Source organism: Osmerus mordax, chromosome 14, assembly GCF_038355195.1.
Source record: "Osmerus mordax isolate fOsmMor3 chromosome 14, fOsmMor3.pri, whole genome shotgun sequence".
In the NCBI taxonomy this organism is placed as follows: domain Eukaryota; kingdom Metazoa; phylum Chordata; class Actinopteri; order Osmeriformes; family Osmeridae; genus Osmerus; species Osmerus mordax.
Genome location: NC_090063.1, coordinates 4,044,924 through 4,070,182, shown reverse-complemented (window position 1 = coordinate 4,070,182; position 25,259 = coordinate 4,044,924). Strand labels below are relative to the sequence as shown.

At 47.5% G+C, this 25,259-nt stretch overlaps 3 protein-coding genes across 9 annotated transcripts; 2 read left to right on the top strand and 1 right to left on the bottom strand.

Annotated features, from left to right (window-relative positions):
- The first annotated feature begins 9 nt into the window (after nt 1-9).
- Nucleotides 10-6,274, top strand: gfm2 (GTP dependent ribosome recycling factor mitochondrial 2). Of its 2 annotated transcripts, XM_067251003.1 has the most exons (21): nt 18-68; nt 172-298; nt 382-460; nt 586-631; nt 747-844; nt 1,056-1,181; nt 1,326-1,414; nt 1,533-1,621; nt 1,751-1,811; nt 1,913-2,098; nt 2,299-2,379; nt 2,599-2,747; nt 2,916-3,056; nt 3,195-3,294; nt 3,518-3,716; nt 3,897-3,973; nt 4,244-4,382; nt 4,502-4,687; nt 5,011-5,126; nt 5,560-5,742; nt 5,854-6,274. In XM_067251003.1, exons 2-21 carry the CDS (start codon nt 254-256, stop codon nt 5,980-5,982), a joined length of 2,319 nt encoding a protein of 772 aa, XP_067107104.1. In that variant the 5' UTR covers nt 18-68; nt 172-253; the 3' UTR covers nt 5,983-6,274. The 2 variants fall into 2 exon arrangements, with proteins under 2 accessions (XP_067107103.1, XP_067107104.1); XM_067251002.1 differs by having other exon boundaries at nt 10-298.
- Nucleotides 6,275-6,315: 41 nt separating this feature from the next.
- Nucleotides 6,316-14,292, bottom strand: hexb (hexosaminidase B (beta polypeptide)). Of its 6 annotated transcripts, none has more exons than XM_067251004.1 (14): nt 13,961-14,289; nt 13,466-13,608; nt 12,553-12,618; nt 12,281-12,327; nt 11,935-12,045; nt 11,718-11,819; nt 11,413-11,545; nt 11,114-11,294; nt 10,868-10,954; nt 10,553-10,625; nt 7,696-7,876; nt 7,152-7,242; nt 6,888-6,992; nt 6,316-6,704 (listed from the first exon to the last, which is right to left on the bottom strand). In XM_067251004.1, exons 1-14 carry the CDS (start codon nt 14,212-14,214, stop codon nt 6,641-6,643), a joined length of 1,638 nt encoding a protein of 545 aa, XP_067107105.1. In that variant the 5' UTR covers nt 14,215-14,289; the 3' UTR covers nt 6,316-6,640. The 6 variants fall into 6 exon arrangements, with proteins under 6 accessions (XP_067107105.1, XP_067107107.1, XP_067107106.1 ...); XM_067251006.1 differs by lacking the exon at nt 7,696-7,876 and adding an exon at nt 8,832-9,006 and having other exon boundaries at nt 6,317-6,704; nt 13,961-14,288; XM_067251005.1 differs by lacking the exon at nt 7,696-7,876 and adding an exon at nt 9,936-10,110 and having other exon boundaries at nt 6,323-6,704; nt 13,961-14,288.
- Nucleotides 14,293-15,631: 1,339 nt separating this feature from the next.
- enc1 (ectodermal-neural cortex 1) lies at nt 15,632-24,666 on the top strand. Its single transcript, XM_067250970.1, has 3 exons — nt 15,632-15,924; nt 17,634-19,468; nt 23,189-24,666. The coding sequence occupies exon 2, from the start codon at nt 17,640-17,642 to the stop codon at nt 19,413-19,415; it is 1,776 nt and encodes a 591-aa protein (XP_067107071.1). The 5' UTR covers nt 15,632-15,924; nt 17,634-17,639; the 3' UTR covers nt 19,416-19,468; nt 23,189-24,666.
- Nucleotides 24,667-25,259: the final 593 nt, after the last annotated feature.

Below are 25,259 nucleotides of genomic sequence, written 5' to 3'. Positions count from 1 at the left end.
CTTGGACATGTAACTGAGTTAACAAACAAAATGTTGCGACCAGTGATAGATCAAAGATTTCTCTTATGGTAAATAAAGGTATATTTATAAATAATGAGTTAAGTTTCCTGCATAGTCAGTTTAATACCAACAAGGTTAATGTGTGATGCATGACATTTACCTTGATTGTAGTATAGGGTGTCATGCCAATGAGAGGAAAGAAAATCTCTGATTGTAAAGGCTGAACGGCTTAAATGTCAATATCGCGTTGAAGATGCGACTCAGAGCGACCTTTGGGACGTGCAGGGTGGTGGTTGTGGTAAGTGCTGTTGCAGGCTGACAAAAAATCTCCTAACTTTCAGGAATATTTGGAAACAATGTCTCCTGTGTTGATTTCAACAGTGTAGCAGTTTGTTCAAAAATGGCCCGCAAACCTGCAAGTGGCGATACCAGGCGAAGAGAAAGTACAACTTTATGCCAGGTGAATGTAACAAATTCCCACATTGCATCTTAATTGCATCAAAGCTAATTGAGTCGACACAGGACTGATTTTGTGAATTTAATCAGTAATATCTTTACAACCATATGTTCTGTTAAATGTTACAGATAATGTCAAATCATTACGAACTGTGGTCAACCCAGACATATCCAAGTAAGTAGTTCAATGACAACCTAATGCATGATGAGATAGTCATGGAAGTTACAAGTGTGCACGATTTAACGGATCTGACATCCCTTTTTCTCTCCCCATTGTTGTTTGTCTTCAGAATCAGGAACATTGGCATCATGGCCCACATAGATGCGGGGAAGACCACCACCACCGAGAGGATGCTGTACTACTCAGGCTACACCAGGGCTTTAGGAGGTGGGGGGAGGGCCTTTGGATAGTTCAGATATTTGCTTTGTTATTCCTATACAAAACATTGTTAGGGGTATGATGAAAGGTCTACGTTCTCTCACTTGCTCTTTCTCTCTCTCCCTGTCTCTCTCCCTGTCTCTCTCCCTGTCTCTCCCTGTCTCTCTCTCTCTCTCTCTCTCTCTCTCTCTCTCTCTCTCTCTCTCTCTCTCTCTCTCAGATGTTGACGATGGGGACACAGTGACCGACTTCATGGTCCAGGAGAGGGAACGGGGCATCACCATCCAGTCGGCAGCTGTCACCTTTGACTGGAAACAATACAGGATCAACCTTATCGACACCCCCGGTACAGCCAGCCTCACCACACACTGCAGATCAGCCCGAGTATCAAAACAGGGAGCAATGAACAGTAAACACGAAGCAAAGACATGGAACATTGCTCAAGCCCACTCTCCCTGCGCTTGTGTGTGTGTGTGTGTGTGCGTTTCAGGACACGTTGACTTTACCCTGGAGGTGGAGCGTGCTCTGCGTGTTCTAGACGGCGCGGTGGCAGTGTTTGATGCTTCGGCTGGCGTGGAGGTAGGTCCCAGTACCTGTCCGTCAAACGGTGCAGGCGTTCCTTCTCATGCTCGCCCCCGATGTGGGCCACCCCAGCTGGGTTCTAACAGTCTCCTCCCTGTGTGTTACGCATGGCCAGGCTCAGACTCTGACAGTGTGGAGGCAAGCAGACAAACACCAGGTGCCGTGTATTTGCTTCCTGAACAAGATGGACAAGCCGGCAGCCAGGTGAAGCTTCCCTCGCTGCCAATCCTGTGGATGGAGTCCCGGTGTCGGGTGGCAACACGCTTCCATACTCTGGATTCTTAGGGGAATCTTAAATTCTTCTTTTAATGTTGTGTCCTCTTCTTGTCCCAGTCTACATTTTTCCATTGAGAGCATTAAGAAGAAACTTAAAGCCAATCCTGTTCTCCTACAGGTACATTTACTTATTTATTACTGTTACGTTAAACCGGATGATAACAAGGCTTCGCTGAACTGTAGTAGACGTTTTCATGCATAACGTTATCTGCTTCCCAGATTCCTATTGGTAGTGGAAAAAGCTTCGCAGGATTGGTTGATTTGATAACGAACCAGCGAATGACATGGAAGGGAAAGACCAGGGAAGAGGATGGGCGTGTTTTTGAGACCAAACCCCTCAGCCTATCAGATGACCCGGAGCTTCTACAAGAAGCCAAGGAGGCCAGGGGAGCTTTAATTGAACAGGTAGAAGATGACCTCATTATCCCAACAGTCAGAGCGATTTGTGAATGCTGGAACACTCACAGGAATGATACTATTTAAAGTTTCTACTCTCAAACAGGATAATATACTAACTTCAAACCTTTATATGTAAAAACAAGAATAGCAAAATGTTCAATATTTGTGTAAAGTTATGAGTCTCTCAAACTCATTTTTTTGAACAGGTTGCTGATCTGGACGATGAGTTTGCTGAGTTGTTACTTGGTGACTACAGTGAAAACTTTGATGCTGTTCCTCCTCTAAAAGTAAGAACTACGTAATTCAACAGCTTTCTTTTAATGTTGATACATTTAGGGCTGAAACCCTATAGTTTTTGTGCTGATTATTGTAAACGTTTCTTCAGAAATGTGCCATCAGCCTTATGGCGGCGCTATAATAAAAAAAAGATATGCCCTCCAAGTTGGATTGACTCTAAATATGTTATCAGATTGGTTAAACCTTTATTCCATCTGTCTCCCCCCCAGCTGCAGCAGGCCGTGAGGCGGCTGACCCTCGCCCGTAAGGGGGTGCCTGTGCTCTGTGGGAGCTCCCTGAGGAATAAGGGGGTCCAGCCCCTGCTGGACGCCATCACTGCCTACCTCCCTGCCCCCAACGAGAGGCACCAAGACCTGGTGTGAGTGAGACCACCCCAACCCCCCCCCCTCCCCCTCCCCCCCTTCCTCCAATCACAACACGCACATTTGGTTATATCTCACCGGACATAAAAATGTAGTCCGGTCCACAGAGTGCCCTCCTACAAACTGTAGCCTGTGTGACTTCAGTGGTTTTTCTGTGTGCCTAGGCGTTGGTATAAGGATGACCTCTGCGCCCTGGCCTTCAAAGTGCTCCACGACAAGCAGCGTGGGCCTCTGGTGTTCCTACGGATCTACTCGGGCACCTTGAAGCCGCAGTCGGCCGTGCACAACATCAACAGGAACAGCACGTAGGTGGAGGACGTCACGCACTCGTGCGCTAGTACAGGCGTAGCAATCCCCATGCGTGGTCAGGCCATTTATTGACTCTGGATGTCTCCACTGAATTTGCCCTGGTGTGTGACCTTTGCTCCCCTGGGTGCGTACAGAGAGAGGATGAGTCGGTTACTGCTGCCATTCGCTGACCAGCATGTGGAGATCCCCTCCCTGACTGTGGGGAACATTGCTCTCACTGTGGGACTCAAGCAGGTAGCGCTCCATCAGGCTGTATCAATTCAATGATTTTTGATCTACAATAGGGGACAACATTTACAACAAAACTACTGTTGAGCATGCTAATGCTATACAGGCTAGCCATAAAAGACATTTAGTCAAATTCCAAACTTGTATGTGATATTCCATCTAAGACCCGGGTCCTAGTCCTCCAGAGGGCACCAGTGTGTCACTGCTGTCCCATCTCCCTCCCTCTCAGACGGTGACAGGGGACACCATCGTGTCCTCAAAGGCCTCAGCTGTGGCCGCAGCCCGGCGCGCCCAGAACGAGGGAGAGGGGGAGAGGAGGAGAGGAAAAGGAGGAGGGGAGCAAAGCAGCCTGGTCCTGGCTGGAGTGGAGGTCCCTGACCCCGTGTTTTTCTGCTCCATAGAGCCCCCAACAATGTCAAAACAGACAGGTAGATTTCCATAGAATACAGAAAACAGACTCCAGAATCTCTCCCACACGTGCTGAAGGCAAAAAGCTCTGATTTTAGTGGGCTCTGTCATGTTACAGCATGGTTGTCAGCACCCATAACTGCGCAATAGTATAAACCTATTTTTCTTATCATAGTAAAAATACACCATGTTTCAAACAGATCTGGAGAATGCCCTGACCTGTTTACAGAGAGAAGACCCCAGTCTCAAAGTCAGGCTCGACCCAGACTCTGGACAGGTAAGAGAACACTCAAAATTTTGTGAACAGTGTTCACTAAAGTATGCAGCCAAGTCTTTTTTAATTTATTTGTTAGATCAGATGAGTGTAGAATCGAATAGACTATTAATTGTTGTAAAATGCACGTTTTTATAATCTGTGTAAACCTTGTGCTGGAGAATATTCTATTTTACCTATGAAATGTCTTGCCTTCTAGAATATTGTATTTTTCATGTATATAAAACCTTATGTGTCCAAATGTGTTGCGTGGATTAAACGTCGTCTTGTCAGACTATCCTATGTGGGATGGGGGAGCTGCACATTGAGATCCTGCATGACCGCATCAGGAGAGAGTATGGCATCGAGACCCACCTGGGGCCCCTACAGGTGGCCTACAGAGAAACCATCCTCCAATCAGTCTTCACGACAGGTACAGCCAACCGCCATGGTTTCCAATCAGCAGCTTGGCAATCAAACGTGCTCTATTCGCATTAGCTTTCCGTTAGCATGATCACATTAGCATCCAAGTGCGTCGGCCTGACGTTTCAGACACGCTGGACCGGACAGTGGGGGAGAGGAGGCACATGGTGACGGTGGGCCTGGTGGTCAGCCCTGCCACAGACCCATATGACACTACTTCCTGCGACATCACCTGGGAAGAGGAAGTGAAGGGTCACCTGTCAGCAGATCTCCGGGAGGCCGTCGAGAACGGCGTGCAGAGCGCTTATCTCCAAGGTAACCGGGTTCCCAATGAAAGTAGCTGATACTCCGGTCCCAGTGATTCTCAATCTGTAGTTTGTGTTAGCATTCTTTGTTGTGCAATGTCAGTATTGTCAACTCAACAAAACAACATAGTTTACTGTCAATAGGTATGGGCAACTACTGGTTGTCTATAGCTCACTAATCCCCTGTTTTTGCTGTAGTAGCACAGTGCACTAATGGACCCCAACAAAGCCCTCTTTTCTATCTAAATCCCAGGCCTTCCGTCACCAATGTTCATTGTGTGCGTGTCCTATCCTTATGACACCAAAAGTCATCGTGTGCTTGTCCAATCCCAGGTCCGTTGCTTGGTTACCCTGTGCAGGGTGTTTCCACGGCGATCAAGAGTGTGACCATGGAGCCCGGGACGTCGCTAGCCATGGTGTCTGCCTGTGTGTCCCGCTGTATGCTCAAGGTAGGGCTCCACACACACACACACACACACACACACCATATCTGTAAGGTGTTAGTATGTTGGCTTTAACCCTTGTGTTATCTTCGGGTCATTCTGACCCATCAGTCATTGTGACCCACCGTCGTATTGCGACAAATTTACCTCATACAAAAACAAAGTGAAGCATTTTCTTTTAACTGTCGGGCTGTCTCAGACCCCCCACATTGGAATGGTTAAAAGAAAATTATTTTTATTTGTTTTTGTATTGGGTAAAATTGGGTAAACACAACGATGGTTCGTTATGAACCTTTGGGTCATGTGACCCGAAGGCAGCACGAGGGTTAAAGGTGACTATTAACATTGCCAGTTAGTTGATGTTGATTATGTAGTTAGGTTGTGGACAGTACGATTGTGTGGAATTCAATAATGGCAGTTGATAACGTTGTCCCTGCAGGCTCTTAAAAAGGCGCGGGGTCAAGTCTTGGAGCCGGTGATGTCCCTGGAGGTCACGGTGGGGGAGGAGTACCTGAGCCCCGTGCTGGGTGACTTGGCTCAAAGACGTGGTGGCATCAGGGACATCCAGAGTCGCCATGACGACAAGGTGCTGCTGGCCTCCGTGCCCCTGGCCGAGATGATGGTGAGTGGCCGAGAGCCATGGTTTACTGTGTGTCAAATATCTTTGTCCAACAGACGTACAGGTGGGATTTGAACCTGCAACCTTGACTATTGATGTCATCCTGATTCGCAGGGCTACTCTACAGTGCTACGAACCTTGACCTCGGGGAATGCCACCTTCTCCCTGCAGCTGGACTCCTACCAGGCCATGAATCCCCAGGAACAGAGTTCCCTGGTCAACAGGATGGCCGGCCTCTCGTGACACTGTCTCTTCCTGATATTATGATTTCATTTCCTGTAGTTGAGTGGGAGGAAGGGAAACGTGGACAACTGGAGTCAGGGACTATGAACGTGTTCTGCTTGATATTTAATAGTACGTCTGACGTTTGCTATTGGCATGAACGTATCATGTCTGTGCACTATCAAGTTGTATTTCCTGCACAAATTACAGATCATGTCATCAAGCTGCCTCCATGTTAACAAGGAGTTGGTATTGTTTCTCTGTCAAATATGTGGTATTAAAGTGTGTGCACAGATTGGGAATCTGTTGTGAGGTGTTCATTAACTTCATCTGTAAAATCATAACACTTCACAGCCATTTGACCTTTCAAAGGTTGAATAATTTTATTGAATCATACATTCATATAACAAGTGCGAATTCACAATAGCTGCGACCACATACAAAATGATTCTCCACTGATAGAGCGAGCTATAAACGACTGGTTTTCCAATTTGTGACAACGTACATGCTTGACTGAATGACCGAACAGAACAGTGCTGGACAGACGTGATCTTGATCTGAAGTGAGATTCATATAAAACCTTTGGGCAAGGATGTGCGTTGTAAATTTCCCTTGATTATCCTTCTACCCATCCTTGTCTTCCTCCTTCAACTCCGGGGCTCCAAGCTCCCAATGGCCCTCAGAAGCCGTTGTATTCGTGGGGACAGTAACCAGTAAACAGAGTCTCTGCTGGGATCCCACGCCTGGTTCAAAACAAAAATCCCGTTGCGCATCGTCCACAAAACAATCTCAATCTTTTTTTTATAGATCACGATCAAAAGGTTGCACAAAGTGCGTTTACAAAGAGCCGCGGAGACGTTATGTTGTGCCTGCCGATGTTTTATGATGTTGCGATGTATGGCGGGGTAGTGACTATGGTTACTTACCCAACCATGCGGCAGCGGTGCTGGACCAATCGAGTGTAGGCGTCGCCAACGTCAGTCACATCCTTGCTGCTCCACAAACGCTCCGCCACGGCACTGGCACGAGGCCTGGCACACGCGCACAATCAATGAATCACCGTGGCATCATTTTGACTTGATTTCAATTCTAGAACTGGAGCTGGTTCTTCACCAAGCTGAGGGAAGTTAGCTTGTAAATCAACATTTTCTGTAAACGAGTGAAAATGTGATTGGTGCAGTGCCTCCTACCAGAGTCTGGGGGTCAGGTTGGTGGCATCCACATACTCTCCCCACAGACAGGCCTCTCCTCCAATCACCAGCTTCTTCTGAGCATCAGTGCCTGCGACATGCGAGTCAATCGGAGGTCAAAAGGTCACATGAAGCTAAAGATGTCAAGTGAGAGCCCTTTAAAAGCCAAGTTATGAGTATTAGCGTGTAGTAGCTAAGTTCAAAGTGTTTCTCTCTTTTGCTTTTGTCAACAGGCTTACACTTGCATAGATTCCTGCATGAGAAAACCACACTGTAAAATCATGCTTTAACAAGAAGTTTTTGGCGAGACAAAAGTTTGTGTTCAAGGCTGGTGGGTCGGAGCTCACAATGGCATCACATGAGCAAACTAATCAGTCTGAAGCAGAGGGCAGGCAAAGTCTGGGTTCATTACGAACATAACAAAACCATAAAAACAATTATCCATCGGTCCAAAAAGCGTCAAGCGACTGGAGCGAGAGCTAGCTCAACAGTTATCATAAAGGTTTTTGATTAAATGAATGACCATATCAAGACACAAACACACCCTTGAAGTTCTGGGGGTCCGCCTTGTACACGGCCTGCCAGTCCTGCCCGTAGGCGATGCGGTTGAGGTACCAGGGCGTGGAGAGAAGGGTCTGGTAGCCAGACAGCGTCACCCTGGCCATCTCATCCTGGTACTGCTGCTCGTTGCCTTTCCACACGTGGATGAGCGTGTCTGGTTTCAGCTACGACGCAAAGTCACACACAGACGTGAGCACAACCTGTGGGGTAAGTACAGCGCGCATGGACGGTGCGATCGGGTCTAGTCACGGAACACCGTCCTCCGTCAACGGGCTCGTATCGGGGGTACATTCAAGGCGTGAACAGGTGTGGAGAGTGCAATGGTGACGTGTTGCTGAAGGATCTTTGATTGGAGGTGAGGCTTCCGATGCGGTTTTCCTCAATGGTTTAGGTGTTTGTTTTGGGTCTTCATGGTAGGACATGATGCCACCGCTAGATTCAATAGGAGGTATGGCAATGTCTTGGTGAGCGATGATAGCCTTGTTGTCGATCCTGAATGTACCCCAGACATGGCAGGACTGTTGTGCATGTACGTTGCAAAAACTTATTTCAGTCGGGATGCAAAGAAAAGATGTGCGCTATCAAGCATTTGAGAAGTCAGTAGTTTTAAGGACCAACTTTCAATAGTACAAACAGAAAAAGATAAACATACATAGGCTATACCATGAATTAAAGCATTAGCCAATGATGCTCGAACTTATATCACGATAATCAGTGATGGAGATCCCGTAATGCACAAGCCTTACTGGTGCAGCTAACTATCTAGCTACGATCTGAATATCAATGCAAAATCAGGAAATGTTCTCTCCCATGTAAACCCACACACACAACCACCTACTGAGCTCTGAACCCACCATGCAACAAGAACCAGTCTCTCGGAACCAAGCCAATGCTCCACTGACCCAACCAAACCCAAAGGAAAAATGCTACTGCCAAGTGCAAGTCTGTTGAAGGAAGCGAGGAACACGTACAGCGCGTTCCATGCATTTCACCTTGTCCGGAAAAAAAAAAAAATCTATTTAGGGAACATGAAGAACTTCAGGTGTCCTGTGACACTTCAATCTCCACAACTGGACTCCTGTTCTAGAGAACTCACACACTCCACAGCAAAGAACTGACCCTTGAAGCTGAGCGGTTCGACTTTGTAGTACTTCTGCCAGTCCTGCCCATAACTGATCCAGTCTAAGTACCAGGGGGAGGAGAGGATGGTGGTGTAGCCCGACCCTGTCACATTCTGCATCTCTTCCTCGAGCTGGTTGCCCATCCAAACGTGCACTACCGTGTCAGGATTCAGCTGCAAGGATCAGGCAAGGCCACAGTGTCTAAAACTCACTGGATAAATCGTCATAGAACTTCAAAACAAAAGGGAACACCTGTGATGATTGTGGTTGATGTGGAATGCACAGCACACCACAGGAAAGGCTGACCTCGTTTCTGGAGCTGTTTTGACACCATCTAACAGAACAATTTGATAAGACTATACCTTGGAGCCAAGTTGCAAGGTACACGACAAAACAAATAAAACAAACATTTTGAGCTCCTAGCTTGACAACCATGCTCAGGTCTGTGGAAGAAATTTCCATCCAAGGAGTTGGGAGAAACGGTTCGGGCATGCTGCACAAGATAACAACTTTGATGATGATGATACGTGGATGAGCTTGTTTTGGGGTACATTCAAGACGTGAGCTGGTGGAGAGAGCAATGGTGATGTGTTGCTGAAGGATCTGTGCTTGGAGGTGAGGACAGTGGGCTGTCAAGAGCTTTAGGTGTGTTTACTTTGGGGCTTCATGGTAGGCCATGAACATTGTAGCAACATTGAATCCAACTATGCTAATGTATTGGTGAATATGCATCATCATGGTAGAAACATGTTCATGATCTTGAATATACCCCTGAAACTGCATTTTTGTTGTGCATCATGCTTGCAAAAAAACAGTCGATTTGTCACATTTAGTCATTTGTCAGAGCGTTAAGCAAATATTGCAGGTATTGAGCGTTTGTAATGACCCAACTAAGCCCAAAAGGATCACATGCAGTCAAGTGTAAGCCTGTTGAAGGAAACAAGGAGTATTTTGGTGTAAGCATAAGGATACTAGAGTTCCCTAACATAATGAATACAAATATACCCTTGTTCTCACTATATTTAAAACACGTCATACAAGATTTATATCTCGTTTAAATGGTAGCTCTGGCCTAGAGAACCACCTCTCAGTGAGAACTGACCATTGAAGTTGAGCGGTTCAAACTTGTAGTACTTCTGCCAGTCCTGCCCGTAACTGATATAGTCTAAGTACCAGGGGGAGGAGAGGATGGTGGTGTAGCCGGCCCCGGTCACCTGCTCCATCTCCTTCTCCAGACTGCTGCCCTTCCACACGTGGACTACCGTGTCAGCCTTCAGCTGGAACAGTCAGGCAAGGCCACAGTGTTTAAACACACACTTTCTTCTGGAGAGCACGGAATATTCTGCATACTAAAAGGAAAGGCTAACGCTCTTTAAAACATTTTTATAAAAAATTAAATAAAAAAAACAACCCTGGTTAAGATGACTTGCCACTGGATTTATGCTGTGAATTCGAAAAAGTTGTTTTGGGGTTGAAAAACTCTGCTTCTGGAGACATTTCTCTACATTGTTGATGCATTACTCCAGTTGGATTTGCTCTTTGAGAAGATTATGTATTGCAGATCCTCAAGAACTTAGTTGGGCAACCATGCTAAAGTGCATTCATGCAGAGCCATGCATAGCATCCAAGCCAAAACATGAAATATTCCTGAACACTGCATGCCTCTAATTTCTAATGGATGGCGTGAACTGACGTTCTAGAAGAGAGAGAGCTTGTTACCTTGACGCCATTATCAAACACCTCTTGCCAGATCATGTACCCCTTGTTGGTCGTCGTGACGATATCCAGGAGCCTGACATACGAAACATGAAGATTTGAGATCACCAAGCCATCGTTAACAAAAGTAGAACATGACCGTGTCTTATCGGTTTTTATGTTTTGTGTGGACCCCAGAAAGAGTAGCCGATGTTCTGGTTCAGCTAATAGGGATCCTAACAAAATCCTAAATCCTTCTAGACAGGGTTTTTTGTTTGTTTAGTAACTATAGTATGGGTTGAGGCTTTTGGCAGGCATGAAGAAAACTAGAAATCTCACCGTTGTATGTAGAACGACTCAAGTTTTCTGTAGTCCTCACCAAAGCCATGCTGAGACATGAACTTCTGGATGTCTGGGTTGGACTTCCTGCAAGTCCGAAAATGTTTTGGTGACAATTAGGTAACATCTGTTGGATATCACTCTACAGGATATACATTTACATAGAATATCTGTTTGTGTCCTCGAAGATCGTGAGATGGTTTCGAGTCCGGTTCCTGGTCTACAGGTGTCCGAGGATCATCTCACCAGCAGCTGAAGTCCACCTCATCTCCTCCCAGGTGGATGTAGGCGTCGGGGAACACGGTGCTGACCTCCTTGAAGAACTGGCTCATGAAGTCGTATGTGGTGTTGAGGATGGGGTTGACTGGTCCAAAGGTGCCGGAGGGGCTGCTTCCTGAGTAGCAGGGGGTCAGCAGGTCCTTCTGGCCTGGAGGGGGGGGAGTGTGTGGTGGGAGGGGGGTGGTCATTGGAGGGAACCAAGTACTGACTGGTGAAAAGACACACAATGCCATTGCCACCATGTGACCTTCCAAACACTCACTGACCTTTACCCCATGACTGGGTGTGACCCGGGGTGTCAAACTCAGGAATGACCCGGATGCCCCTGAGACGGCCAAACTCGATGACCATCTTCACGTCGGCGGGGGTGTACACGTGTGTGTAGGGATGATACGCTCCCTGTCAACATGCAAATCATGAATGTACAAAGTTTGCCTTGAACTCAGGAACCTATCTAGAAGTAGACTGGGTGGACAGGTTTGGCCACCCCTGTAAACACAGACAGGTGGAATTCCTTGAGGAAGTCTTTGTTTGGTCTTAAGCTGCCAAACAATCTCCTCAGCTTCCTCACCTGCTGGCTGAGCTGGGGGAAGGTGCGGCTCAGGTAGGGGAAGGAGGGATCATCCACGATGTGCCAGTGGAAAACATTGAACTTGTTCATCGCCATGGCTTCCTATGAAGACAGGAAACGAGGTTGCACAAAAGTTAATGATTATTTAATCATATTTTTGTATTAGTATGTATTACACTGAAACAAAAAGGACCAAATGATGACCTTGAAAACTCACCAGCTGGACTAGGATGACTTTAATTGGCAGGAAGTGACGAGAGCTGTCCAATAGGATCCCTCGATGTGCAAACCGTGGGAAGTCACTGACCACAGTGGCATTGAGAGTTTTCTAAGGAAGCAAGATTAAAGCAGAGAGATAAGGTGGAAAAACCTGCTTGCTGAGTTTAGCCTTGTTAAACACAACTTCAATGCCCCAAAAATATTAATATCAGCACAGCAAGCCATCAGAGCTTCCTCATTCCAATAACTGTTGCTAAGACACACATGACTTTGCAATGTACAGTGCCCTAGATATTTAACAAGTGTCTCTTGTGTTCTAGATAAGGAACTGAAGGTAAACTCACTGCTCCATATTCATCTTCATAGACCAGCTGGCTAAATGTCTCAAGACCTGATAATATGAAAAACAGACACACAAGGTAAACAGACCATAGTGATATCAAAGGTTTACAACAGGCGTACAAGAGCTTTTCAGGGAACTGATACATGTATACCAGTACCTGTATACAAATCAATTCATGAAATATTGTAACTCCACAAAGAACATTGTGTCAGTGATTTCAACACAGCCCGTTTACTCACACAAACCCACACCATGCCGGCTGTATTCTCTTACCTCTTAAAGCTCCCCAGACCTTGGGAGCCTTCAGCACAGCATAAGGCTGGTCCACTGTCAGCTCATCTACGGACACAAAGAGGGAAGATGCAGGGGGTTACAACAACTGACTGATCCTAGTGCAGAGTTGAAGAGTTAACAACATGTATTAAAAATATCCTACAAATTGCCGGTGTTTTAAGTCCCCATGTGCAGCAGGTCTGGCTTCAACTGTAGATTAACTCCTAAATTAACCCTGCTCTCTACTCCTCCAGTAATCTCTCTCCCCATTGGAAGTAAGGAGCAACGACAAGTTAATACACTACAGGTACTGGGTCATACCAGGGACTACTACGGTTGCTGGCACAGAGTAGCTGGAAGCTTCTTAGACACCAAAAAGCTCACCATATAGTGAATCATTTGGGATCAAAGCGTTTGCTAAATGAGTAAAATGTAGATTCTAAATGGAAGTGATTTTGGCCAGCAGAAGAAGAGAGAGGAACTGCGTTCCATTGTAGAATGTGTTTGCTTTACAGAACTTTTTGACGGTGTTGGGTGATTTAAAAAAAGATTTACAAAAGAAACCCTTGAAGAGTTTTGGACATTAGTTTTAGGCCCAGTTTCCCAGACATGGATTAAGACTAGTCCTGAAGTGAGAGAAAAATTGAATTGTCAAATCTCCATTGAAAAAGTTTAGTCTATGACTATTCTTATATCCATGTCTGGGAAACTGGGCCAGGGTTTATTGTCACTCAAAGCTTTCAGTGTTTTGCATTGCAACTAGAGCAGAGGACAACTTGTTTTTCAAGGGAAAAATAAACTGCTCTACATAGCCAGAGACCATTCAATTATGAATTGATACTTATCTCCCTTGTTGTAAAACTTGGGTTTCTGCTGATCAGGCGAGGAAGAGGTCTAGCAACAGAGCACTCACATGACTCATCAGAAGACACGCTGGGGTGGCTGTCACATTCGGAGTCAGCTGACGTGATCCACACCTGTAGCTCCGCAATCTCGGAGGGACCAGTTTTCTTGTGGTGTCCCTTTCTCAACGATCCAAAGATGTAGTCGTAATACCTGTGGAACCAAACACAAACCGGTTAAATGCAATTGCTGAAAGATCAGGCAAGGGATTTGGCTTATAGCCATCACCCTATGACACAAGCTTCATGGAATCAATGAACATACTTTTCTCTGTGGAGGGCTGACCGACAGTCTTCCTGCTTTAGTTCACAACAACCTACTATCATGCAGTATTTGCATTGGTGACTTTGAAATGTGTGATACATTAAACGAGGCCAGTTTAATAAATAGCTACGTGCTTTTGACACAGCTACAATTAGCCTACCTCAAATAGAAAGTTAAATATCCCCATTAAAAGCGTGATGAATGAGAATGGTAAGTGATTCACTTCAACACATAGACCTACCTTCTAAATGCATTCTGTAGAAGGCTGCAGCTTGGACCAGCAGACGATTGTTTAGAGCCAACAATTTGGAAACTAACACTGCTCAGTTTGAATGTGGTCTCTGATATTTTCAAATTCTGAGGCAAGGGCCACAGAGAGCCATACTTCGAACCGTCCGCCGGTAATTCTTCCGCCTCATTAATGTCGTTATACTGAAGCCCCTGACTTACAACTGCTGTGAGCAACAACGTCGCAAACTTCAGCATCACGATCATGTTGAGGACCAATACAACCTTCCTGTAACAGTCCGAATTCTGCTTCGAGTTTCGATAATGTCGTGATGTTTGTAAAGCTCCCTGAAGAGGGCGAGGTTTCAAATGCGGAAATGAAAGGTAAAAATGTAGCGAATCATAAGATCGCTCACATGACTACATCAGCAGGTTACATAGAGGATTCTTTATTATTTTTACTTAAGCTAATATACAAATACAAAAATGTATAAATGCACAGTGTTACACCGATAACACAATAACAAACACGATAACCTACACGAACCATAATAAAAAGCAGATAAACAAAACTCAACGGGACACACTCCACATAAACAATAATTTGAGGGTTCATAAGTCTTAAGACTTACGGAAAACCATTCTACATAAAAAATCTGACTTTTCATGGTACGTTTTACCTTTTTTTTGGAAGCCTTCAGTGGCTACTGTTCTACGCGTAATCCCATTGTATTATCCCATAAAAGTAATGGTTTTTTTGAAGTAGTCCAGAATCTACATAATATTACAGTAACCTAGTGCCAAATTTAATTTGTTTGAGATTGATCGCCGGCAGCTTTTAAAAAAGAAGTAATGGAATTGAATTCACTGAATTGTAAAATAAAGTCCAAATGACAGGTATCCAGCAGACGGCGCTGCAGTTCTAAATAATGTTTCTGGCTTCATGTCTCTCAATAGCCAGCTGGACATGTAGATTGTCAAATGATGGACAATTATCATAAATGGTCAATAACTAAGTTGAAACACGCCTTTCCAATTCCTAGGCCTGCTGGCAGATGATCTCTGTGCTTGTGCTCTACCTCAGAATATCTTGACTCATACAGTAGCCTACTTCCTTTATGCAAACAATGTGATAACATTGAACAGAATATGTCTTTCTTTCTAATTTAATTATAGCTATATTAGCTTAAGCAAATACATGTGTATTTAGTCCATATAACCTTTGGTGCGCAGAATGATCTGTTTAGGCTGTATATAGCCTATGGAATTAGATTATTAAAAAGTATACGTATATTATACAGTAGCCCAAATGAGGATATAGGCTATGTCTTAAATAAGAGTGCCATTTCCAAACTAAGTACACTTAGTGCCTCTTCATTTACAATGTCAATCTGGTTTCATTACAGTAAATAAGGACAAGTCACCACAATCTTAGATATGAATGTACCTGTTCGTACTTTAAGCAAGCATCCACGAGGGCCAAGGGCCATTTACTCCCAGCAGAAACCACACTACTTTGCATAACCCTCCCACTTCTCGTCTTAAAACCTTGAATGTTCCTCCCCCTTGTTATAAACACACCCATTGATTTTATTGAGGGAAGACCCGAGCGCAACGCGCACACAGACACAAACGCGCAGCACCTCGGCAGGAACAAGTTGAGGCCAACCGTTACGCGCTACGATTCAATATATCTGTACGGAAGAATTTATTTAAACGGGACGGTTCGTTGCGTTAAGGTGTCACTCTTTGGATTCATTGTCAGAGGAGTCAGTGATACATCCAAAGAGATAACTCTCGTATACATTGAAAATCTACGTTTCGATTCCTCCGCCCAGGCGACTGAGGCGAGATAACCAAGAAGCGCACAATCCCAAGCACAAGAGGCTTGGCTGATCCATCATTGTGGCTCTTCCAGCGGTGGCATGTTCGAGGGATAAAGGGGATAGAATTGAACTCCTACTTTCACCTAAAGAGGTAAGGAATTTTCATACAGTTGACTGCCAATTAGGTTTCATCTGTACCTTACTTGCACCAAGAGAACCGATGAGATCCATACGTTGTTTGACTGAAATTCCAACTGAAAACATAGGTAAGATTTGTTGTGGAACAGGAAACGCCCCACGTATGTTTATCTTTACGTTTCCATGTAATGTTGGGTTTTTGCTGCCATCCTTTATTGCTGTTCTCATAATAACTCTAGATATTAAACAGTTCGTCAAAAACGAAATTGTTATGGAATTGTTGTTTATTGAGCTGTTACAACCACCCCTCTACGTAAAAGATGGGCTGCACTATTTTGAAAGCCCCCAACAACTGATTTAGATTCATGTTGCATTGATTTCAGTTGAATTTGCAAAGCCCATATCCACACATCTTATATTTGATTGTATCATATGATCCTTCGGCTTACATCTGTCTAGGCAACAGATTGGATTACCTTTGTAAGTAGCCTATAACACATCAACCCGCACATTAACCCCATCACCCTAGGAGCCCCTTTCCCCAGTGCACAGGAAGGACATTTGGTTTTAATTCACACTCAGCAGTGCCAGCTCTCACCCTGCCCAGATGCTCCTTGTGTAAATGGATTAACCAGAAGGCATCAGGTGCGATGGATCAGCCATACTGATGTGTCATTAATGTCCCAATTCACTAAGCGACTGTTTCAGCGCCTTCGAGCTTCTGGCTGCTGGCTTAAACACAATTAACCTACAGCTAGGGAAGAGAGATGGGAGGGACAGCCGGCTGGGGACTGTTGCCCCGGTATCAGTTACATGACAATCAAGACTGATTAGATTTGAATATGCACTTTCAGACAAGCAGATGGCAGCCGTTTACTTTGCGAGACATGTTGAAGTCCTGCCCGGTGATAGTGCTCATTTCACTCCTGTTCCTCCTGATTGGACGGCTGAACTGCCACAGTGTTTACTTTTGAAAGTTCTCTTTAGTCTCTTTCTCTATTTTTCCCAAACTCTCTTCTTATCACGCCATCTCTGTCTGTCTGTCTGTCTGTCTGTCTGTCTGTCTGTCTGTCTGTCTGTCTGTCTGTCTGTCTGTCTCTCTCTCTCTCTCTCTCTCTCTCTCTCTCTCTCTCTCTCTCTCTCTCTCTCTCTCTCTCTCTCTCTCTCTCTATTACTCTCTGTCTCTCTCTCCATCTCAGTTGACACCTGGTAATGATTAGTCAGCTTCCAGCCAGACATCAGTCAGGATGTGTGTGTGTATATATGTGTGTATGTATGTGAGGTATGACATCATCCAGCACCTCTCTGTTTGACACGTGAGCGTCTTTGGCATTTGCCTCATGCTCTGGTCAGTCCAGAGAGACCCTGCTGATATTGATCGTATGAGACAAGCGCCTGTGTATTCAGGATGAGATGCGGGCAAAAGACGCCTCGCTCCCCCTCCTATGGACTTAGTACAGAGATGAGTCATACAGTCTACCAGGGCTTGGCTTACTTCTATATTGCTCCAATCTATGTCCCTATGTTTTTATGGTAAAAGACCCTTTCAAATGGCCCCTTGTATCAGTATTGTATATTACTTGTCGAATCAAATCAAAATGTTTATGTGTTATACGAGCAATGTCACAGACCGCTTCACATATGCCCATGGAACGTCACCTCGAACATTCAGTCACACGGCACACACTCAAGACAATTCCTCTGTTCTCTGACCCCTTTCAGGATTCAATGAAAATGTCCGTCTGCGTCCATGAGAACCGCAAGTCGCGTGCCAGCACCGGCTCCATGAACATCTACCTGTTCCACAAGTCCTCCTACGCGGACAGCGTCCTCATGCACCTCAACGCCCTCCGCCAGCAGCGGCTCTTCACCGACGTCCTGCTGCACGCCGGGAGCCGCTCCTTCCCCTGCCACCGCGCCGTGCTCGCCGCCTGCAGCCGCTACTTCGAGGCCATGTTCAGCGGAGGCCTGCGAGAGAGCCAGGCCAACGAGGTGGACTTCAGGGACTCCATCCACCCCGAGGTCCTGGAGCTCCTCCTGGACTACGCCTACTCCTCGCGCGTCGTCATCAACGAGGAGAACGCCGAGTCGCTGCTGGAGGCCGGCGACATGCTGGAGTTCCAGGACATCCGGGACGCCTGCGCCGAGTTCCTGGAGAGGAACCTGCACCCGTCCAACTGCCTGGGCATGCTGCTGCTCTCCGACGCCCACCAGTGCACCAAGCTGTCGGAGCTGTCCTGGGGCATGTGCCTGAGCAACTTCCCGGCCATTTGTAAGACGGAGGACTTCCTCCAGCTCCCCAAGGACATGGTGGTCCAGCTGCTGTCCCACGAGGAGCTGGAGACGGAGGACGAGAGGCTGGTGTACGAGGCGGCCCTCAACTGGGTGAACTACGACCTGGAGAGGCGCCACTGCGGCCTGCCGGAGCTGCTGCGCACGGTCCGCCTGGCGCTGCTGCCCGCCATCTTCCTCATGGAGAACGTCTCCACGGAGGAGCTGATCAACGCCCAGGTGAAGAGCAAGGAGCTGGTGGACGAGGCCATCCGCTGCAAGCTGAAGATCCTGCAGAACGACGGCGTGGTCAACAGCCCCTGCGCCCGCCCCCGCAAGACGAGCCACGCCCTCTTCCTGTTGGGCGGACAGACCTTCATGTGCGACAAGCTCTACCTGGTGGACCAGAAGGCCAAGGAGATCATCCCCAAGGCGGACATCCCCAGCCCCAGGAAGGAGTTCAGTGCCTGTGCCATCGGCTGCAAGGTCTACGTCACGGGGGGGCGGGGCTCGGAGAACGGCGTGTCCAAAGATGTGTGGGTGTACGACACCGTGCAGGAGGAGTGGTCCAAGGCGGCACCGATGCTCATCGCCCGGTTTGGCCACGGCTCAGCCGAGCTGAAACACTGCCTCTACGTGGTGGGAGGGCATACCGCCGCCACGGGCTGCCTGCCGGCCTCGCCCTCCGTGTCACTCAAACAGGTGGAGCAGTTCGACCCGGCGACCAACAAGTGGACCATGGTGGCCCCTCTGAGAGAAGGCGTGAGCAACGCGGCAGTGGTCAGCGTCAAACTCAAGCTGTTTGCATTCGGGGGCACCAGCGTCACTCACGACAAACTACCCAAGGTGCAGTGCTACGACCCGCAAGAGAACCGTTGGACGGTGCCCGCCTCCTGCCCGCAGCCCTGGCGCTACACAGCCGCTGCCGTCCTCGGAAACCAGATCTTCGTCATGGGCGGGGACACGGAATTCTCGGCGTGCTCGGCCTACAAGTTCAGCAGCGACAGCTACCAGTGGACTAAGGTGGGCGACGTCACGGCCAAGCGGATGAGCTGCCAGGCGGTGGCATCCGGCAACAAACTCTACGTCGTGGGCGGGTACTTTGGCACGCAGCGCTGCAAGACGCTGGACTGTTACGACCCGACGCTGGATGCCTGGAATAGCATCACCACAGTGCCCTACTCGCTTATCCCCACCGCCTTCGTCAGCACCTGGAAACACCTGCCTGCCTGAGCAAGGCATGCTGGGACTGCCCAAGCCAACACCCCCTGCCTGCATCCCATGAGGTACGGAGATCAGTCGCCTGCCGCCTCTCTTCTGTCGTACTGTGTGTTATCTGTCAGAGGAGAGAATGCATAATGTATTAGCAACACTGTTAGGTTTCAGGCTGGCTCTGCTGAGAGGAAAAACATGAAACAATATCCTGTTGTCATATTTCCATGTAAACATGGTTGAATATAGATTGGCTGTTTCGGTTCAGAGATTCACACGGGAGGAAAGGAAGGGATAGAACAGCTCATTCCCAGGTCAAATAGAGATGACATCCAAGCCGCCGAACAGCTGACATTTTAACCCTGTCAAGACATCACCCTATTTACAAGGGACAAATATCCCTATTGAATCAGGCACATTAGGTATTGATATAGTTTTTAGGGATGTGGTTTTGGTTTCAGCTTTGAACCGGAATGCTAACCAATCAGCCAATATTCAACTACTTCCTTTGTTTACTTCCTCTTGACATCTTGTTTGTTCTCAGACAAACCACCAGTGACTAGGACTGGCCTGTCGAGCCCCACTGATGAGAGAGTTGCCTCAGGTTCAAAAAAGGGATACATTTATCAGATATGATCATTGCGATAATGAGGAGAACGATGATGACAAAAATAATGATGAAAAGGATGATAACGACGAGGAGAACGCTGACGACAGTCCCGGCGATGGCGCAATACAGTTGAGAATGTGCACATGCACCCAGCCGTGCTGCTGTGGCTCGCACATTTCCAGGACAGCAGGATATTTTTTGTGTAGCCTGTGGGGGATTGCGGCGAGGTGTAGACAGCGTCACGGGGGACGGCAGAGGAGAGCTGAAGCAGGAGAGCATATTGTTCGAAACCGACCATGTCGCCATAGAGACGGCTCCGCTTGGCCCCCTTTGTTTCTTTCTCTATTGTCTGCATTGCTAAAGTACTAACTATAACACGGGTTCGCACAGAACGGTTTGTTTGCTGTAATGGCGGGAGATACTTGTGTGTGTACCATATTGCGTGTGACTGTGCGTGTGCAAGTGTGCGTTAGGGTGTGTGTCAGTCTGTGCGTGCAGACTGAAAGGGCACACATGAGAGCTAGTGGAGAGGGTGGGGGGGGGATAGGGATCGAGTGTGTGAGAAGGTTAAGTGAGTTATGAGCCTGTGGGGTTGGACGAGGGGCAGAGTGCGGTAATTGAAACAGAATAGAATACTTTTATTGTCCCTGTGGGGGAGATTTCCCCCACGTGGAGAGGAGGGAAGCCAATTAGACATGCTACATGCTAGCAGGCTACAAAAATTCTAAGGAGACTCGCCCACAATCAATCATCTTCTGATGGGTTTATTGTGCTTATGAGCCAGACTGGGATGGGTTAGGCTAAACTATTCTACACACACAGACACACACGCACAGTAAGAGCGCCTTGGCTGGAAGTGACTGTTGACTGTGATTTTGTGCTGCCCCTGTAATAGCCTGTTCCCTCTCACCCCCACACCCATCTTCCTCAAAAGTGTAGCCTTCTCTCTGTCCGTCTCCCGCTCTCTCTCTCTCTCTCTCTCTCTCCCTCCCTCCCTCCCTCTCTCTCTCTCTCTCTCTCTCTCTCTCTCTCTCTCTCTCTCTCTCTCTCTCTCTCTCTCTCTCTCTCTCTCTCTGATGATAAACAGGCCAGACGGATGTGGAGCACGGCCACGGGCGGCCCTGCCTGCTCAGTCTGTACACTGCAGGCTTTGGTGTCATAATCCAACTCTCGCTTTCCACCCCACACACACTTACTACCAGCACACGTGCATAGCATACACACACACACACAAACAGCAACCCATATCATTTTGCAGACCCTGTTGAAATGGTGTCCTGACCTCAGTTCATGAAAACATAGTGAGAGCGAGTGAGCGCGCGTGAGAGAGAGAGAGAGAGAGAGAGAGAGAGAGAGAGTGAAAGAAGGAGAAAGAGGGGAGTGTAAGATGGATGGAAAAAAAGCAGGAAGGGTGAAAGGGAAAAGAGAGAGAGGAAGAAAATAAAAAAAGGCAGAGGGAGCTGGAGAGAGAGAGAGTGGGGAGAAGCATGGCTGCCCAGCTGTCCAGCGCGCTCCTGTCCTCTACAGCATGTGATGCAGCCAGCCAGGGAGGGAAGGAAGGAAGCTCGGGGTTAGCTTCACTTCACTGCCTAGATACTAAGGCTCTGCCCTTCCAAGACGAAATACTCTCTGTGATACACTTCTCCCTTCTGTGACTCATTTCTGTGGAGGGAGAGAGACACAGAATGAAGGGGGAAGGGATGGAGAGGGGGGAGGGAGGGGGCGGGGTAGAGGGAAGGGGAGGGGGGCCGAGATAAGGGAAGAAAGAGAAAGGGAGAGAGAGAGAGAGAGAGAGAGAGAGGGAGAGAGACTGTCTTCAGAGAAGGGTTTAACCATCTCTAAGCCACTACAAGCTAACGGCGGCCAGTGCAGTCTCTAAGCCCAGCTTATTTCATTCGAAACGTCTTAATTGGTGGCCTGCCAGTCATGATGGCTGACAGAGCCGAGACTGTGAAAGGCTGTCTGTGTGTAAAGGGAGAAGCCCTTGTCAATTGCATTGTTATTGGCCAGTCATTAATGTTTCAAGGCTTCACAACAGCAGTGCAATTGTCCGCTACAGACTACAGAACTAGAACACAGAGGACAGGAGCAGAAGACGGTTGTCTCCTGGTGGTGTGTCTCTTCCAACTTGTCCTCTTACCCACAACTCCTCTGAGCGAAGACTCCTCCTCTCCAATCCTCCTCTTCTTACCACCGACACGGCTAACAGAATCATGCTCGTTTTCGTCTGGTCGCTAGCTGCCTCATCCATTTAACAGATGCTTCTGATAAGATAGAGGTAGGAGATGGAGAGGCCTGCCTGTCGCGATCCCTCTCTCAGTGAAACCGGAATCTTCCTCTTAGCCAACATGGAAATGGATCTCCATGGAGGCCAAGCTGGCACGAGATGTCTTCTAATGTGTGTGCTTGTGCATTTGGGTGTGTGTGTGCGGGAGCAAGTGTGTGCGTGTGCGTGCGTGTCCATGCGTGTGTTCGGCTACCACTGTCAGTGGAAGATCAACTGCCCCCATAGGACCTCACGTTAAGGAGGAGAGACGGTGGACAATCTGTCTCTAAAATGGATATCAGTCTCACATTACATATTGGTCTGGGCGGGGGCAGAGGGGTGGGTCTGGGGCCATAAACCATCTGTGCCATAAGGGGTGAAGATGAGAAAGCAGAAAAGCTTTTAATGCCGAAAAAGTCATTATGGACTGGAAAGAGACAGTTAAGATCTGAGGAATGTAAGCGGTGGAATGAGAGCGATAGACCATCCAAACAGGCAGTGGGGGAAAAAGCTAATGGAGAAAGTTCCAGGCCCGTTCATAGAGAAGGCCATTAGTCCCTAATGCGGGATGTCTCTGGCACATGGCTTAGGAGGAACAGGTGCTATCATGGGCTATCTTCTTTGGTTTGACTCTGGGAGAGAGAAAAGAAAGGGGTGGGAAAAGAAAAACGAGGTCTGGAGTTTGTCTTAGCGCTGCTTCCTTGAACTTTTGACTGTTGAGAAATGTGTCCAAGCTGTCCGTTTTTCCAACGTGGTTCTGTAGTTATTTTGAGTGTGGTGGTTATGTAAAGAACTGAAGGTTTTTCCTGACCTCTTAAGTAAGTTGCTTGTTTTCATGTCGACACACAAATCCCTCGGGTTAGTCTAATGGTTGTTGTTTTTTTTTCTCTCTCTCCTATTCCTCCTCTTTCTCCTCAGATTTCCCTGTTTTGCATCATCCACTGGATTCAAACTGTGAAGACCAAGAAGAAGAAGCAACCTCTTAAACTTGCTGTGCAATCAAAATAACATGATCTCTCTCCTTTTTTCTCAAAACAACACAAACAATGGGATAATCCCCCCCACACACACACACACCCTCCTCCGCACACACACACACACACCTATCTCGCGGGTGGCATTGTGGCCACTCAGAATCAATGGAACCACAGAACCATCGTGTCCCTGCGTAGACCTGCGACCAGACGGATGTCATCTTCCATTTGTGCTGGTGTCATCTAGGGTTAGAAGTAACCAACCCTGACGCATTTCTGAGGGGAACCTTTCGGATGCTGTTTGTTCAGAAACACCAAACAACCTGCTGCTTGTTCTAAAAAAGACCAACTTGTTGTACTATTTACATATCATGCTTGTGCTCTTCAGCCTTTAATGGCAGCACTCTACACATATCACACCTCTCCCCTTTTATTTCCGTCCTGCCATGAAAGACTGCCGACCCGGTAATGGCTATTCACTACGATATATAAAAAGTAAATAAAATAAAAATATACCTTCTGCGCAAGGCTGGACGGAGGGATGAAGGATGGAGGATTAAAGGAGTGGTTGACATCGGTCGGTTCGGACGGCTGACACCCTGACAGCACAATTAGGAAGTGACCTTCCCGCCCTCCTCTCTTTCCTTTGACTGAGAGACTCCAGGATCTCTCCATCTGGGAGAAGAAGGCACCAGGTCTGCTCCTGCCAGCAGACCATGCAGAGGGCTTGGGTAGTCTGGCTGGCCCGTGGCCCTGGCTGGCCCTCCGCCTCCTCAGAAGCCTGGAGGCCCGGCACAAGTCACACCCCCCGCAGGAGGTGTGGTGGGGTGGAAAAGCTACAAAAGGGAGGGGGTCATCATGCCCTGACATGCCTGTTAAGGTGAAGCTGTGAGCCCCCCACCGCCCCCCCCCCCCACCCCCCCATCTCCCCTCCAGCCCTGTACAGACAGCTGAACATTCACTCTCCTGACAAAGTCAGGTACACAGCAGAATGGACCATACCCACAATGGCACAAGACAGTGCGCACATGATACTGTAATGACTGACAGTTCACATAAAGCTCCAATGAAAGAAACGGTCTTGTTGACTACTGATGGACGTTCGCCCGTGGCTGAGGCGACGATTCAGAACTTCTTCCGAGCTAGCTGCACGGTCATAAGAGTCTAGTTACCTTGGGAACCAGATGGAGTCCTCTTTATTTATATGAAACGATTCATTTTGTTTATGTTCCAAATGTTTAATCCTATTTATTGTTTAATCTCTGCCTGCATTCATACATACGTGAATGTCTGTTTGGGGTGTTACATGCATGGCCCAGTTTTTGTATGTGTTTTATCAAACTTTTTTGAGCTGCTTTTTTTGCACAGTTCAACTGCTTCCAAGTGGAACCTGTTCTTTTTCCAAGGGGGCGTGGCTGATCTCCCTTCTGTTAAGTCAGGGGAGGGGGGAGGGTGAGGGGAGGTGGGTGACACGGTCAGAGTATGGTCAGATGTAGGGAGAAGGGGGACATAGCTCAGATTACCCAGGGTGCAAGTGGCCAGGTCAGGAAGTTGCAAGCCAGATGACGTAGATGGCCTGATGTGGGCGGACCCTCGTCGCCACCTCCTCGTACATTCTCAACGCTCAAGTCTTCTCTTGAAGCTCGGTTTCATTCAAAGGACCGTATTTACCTTTGAGCTGGGGCAAACCAACCCCAACAAATGGCCTACTAGATGCAACGGAGGCTCCATACAGTAGAACTAACAACTACTCTGCATTTAAAAACGTGATGGCCGCCAGGATGCTAGAGAAACTCGCAGGCGTGTCCCAGGAACAGTAAGGGCCGTCATCACCACCGAGATCCGGGCTCGGATCCTGACACAACAGCCCCTGCTGCAGTTAGTATGTCAGGAATGCAGTGACAGCAGCTGTCCCCTGGAACAGCTGGTACTGTGTCACATGTCCCTGAACTCCAGACAGACCCCTGAGTCACATTGAGAATGAAGAAGAGGAGGAGGAAGGGCAGAGCGAGGAG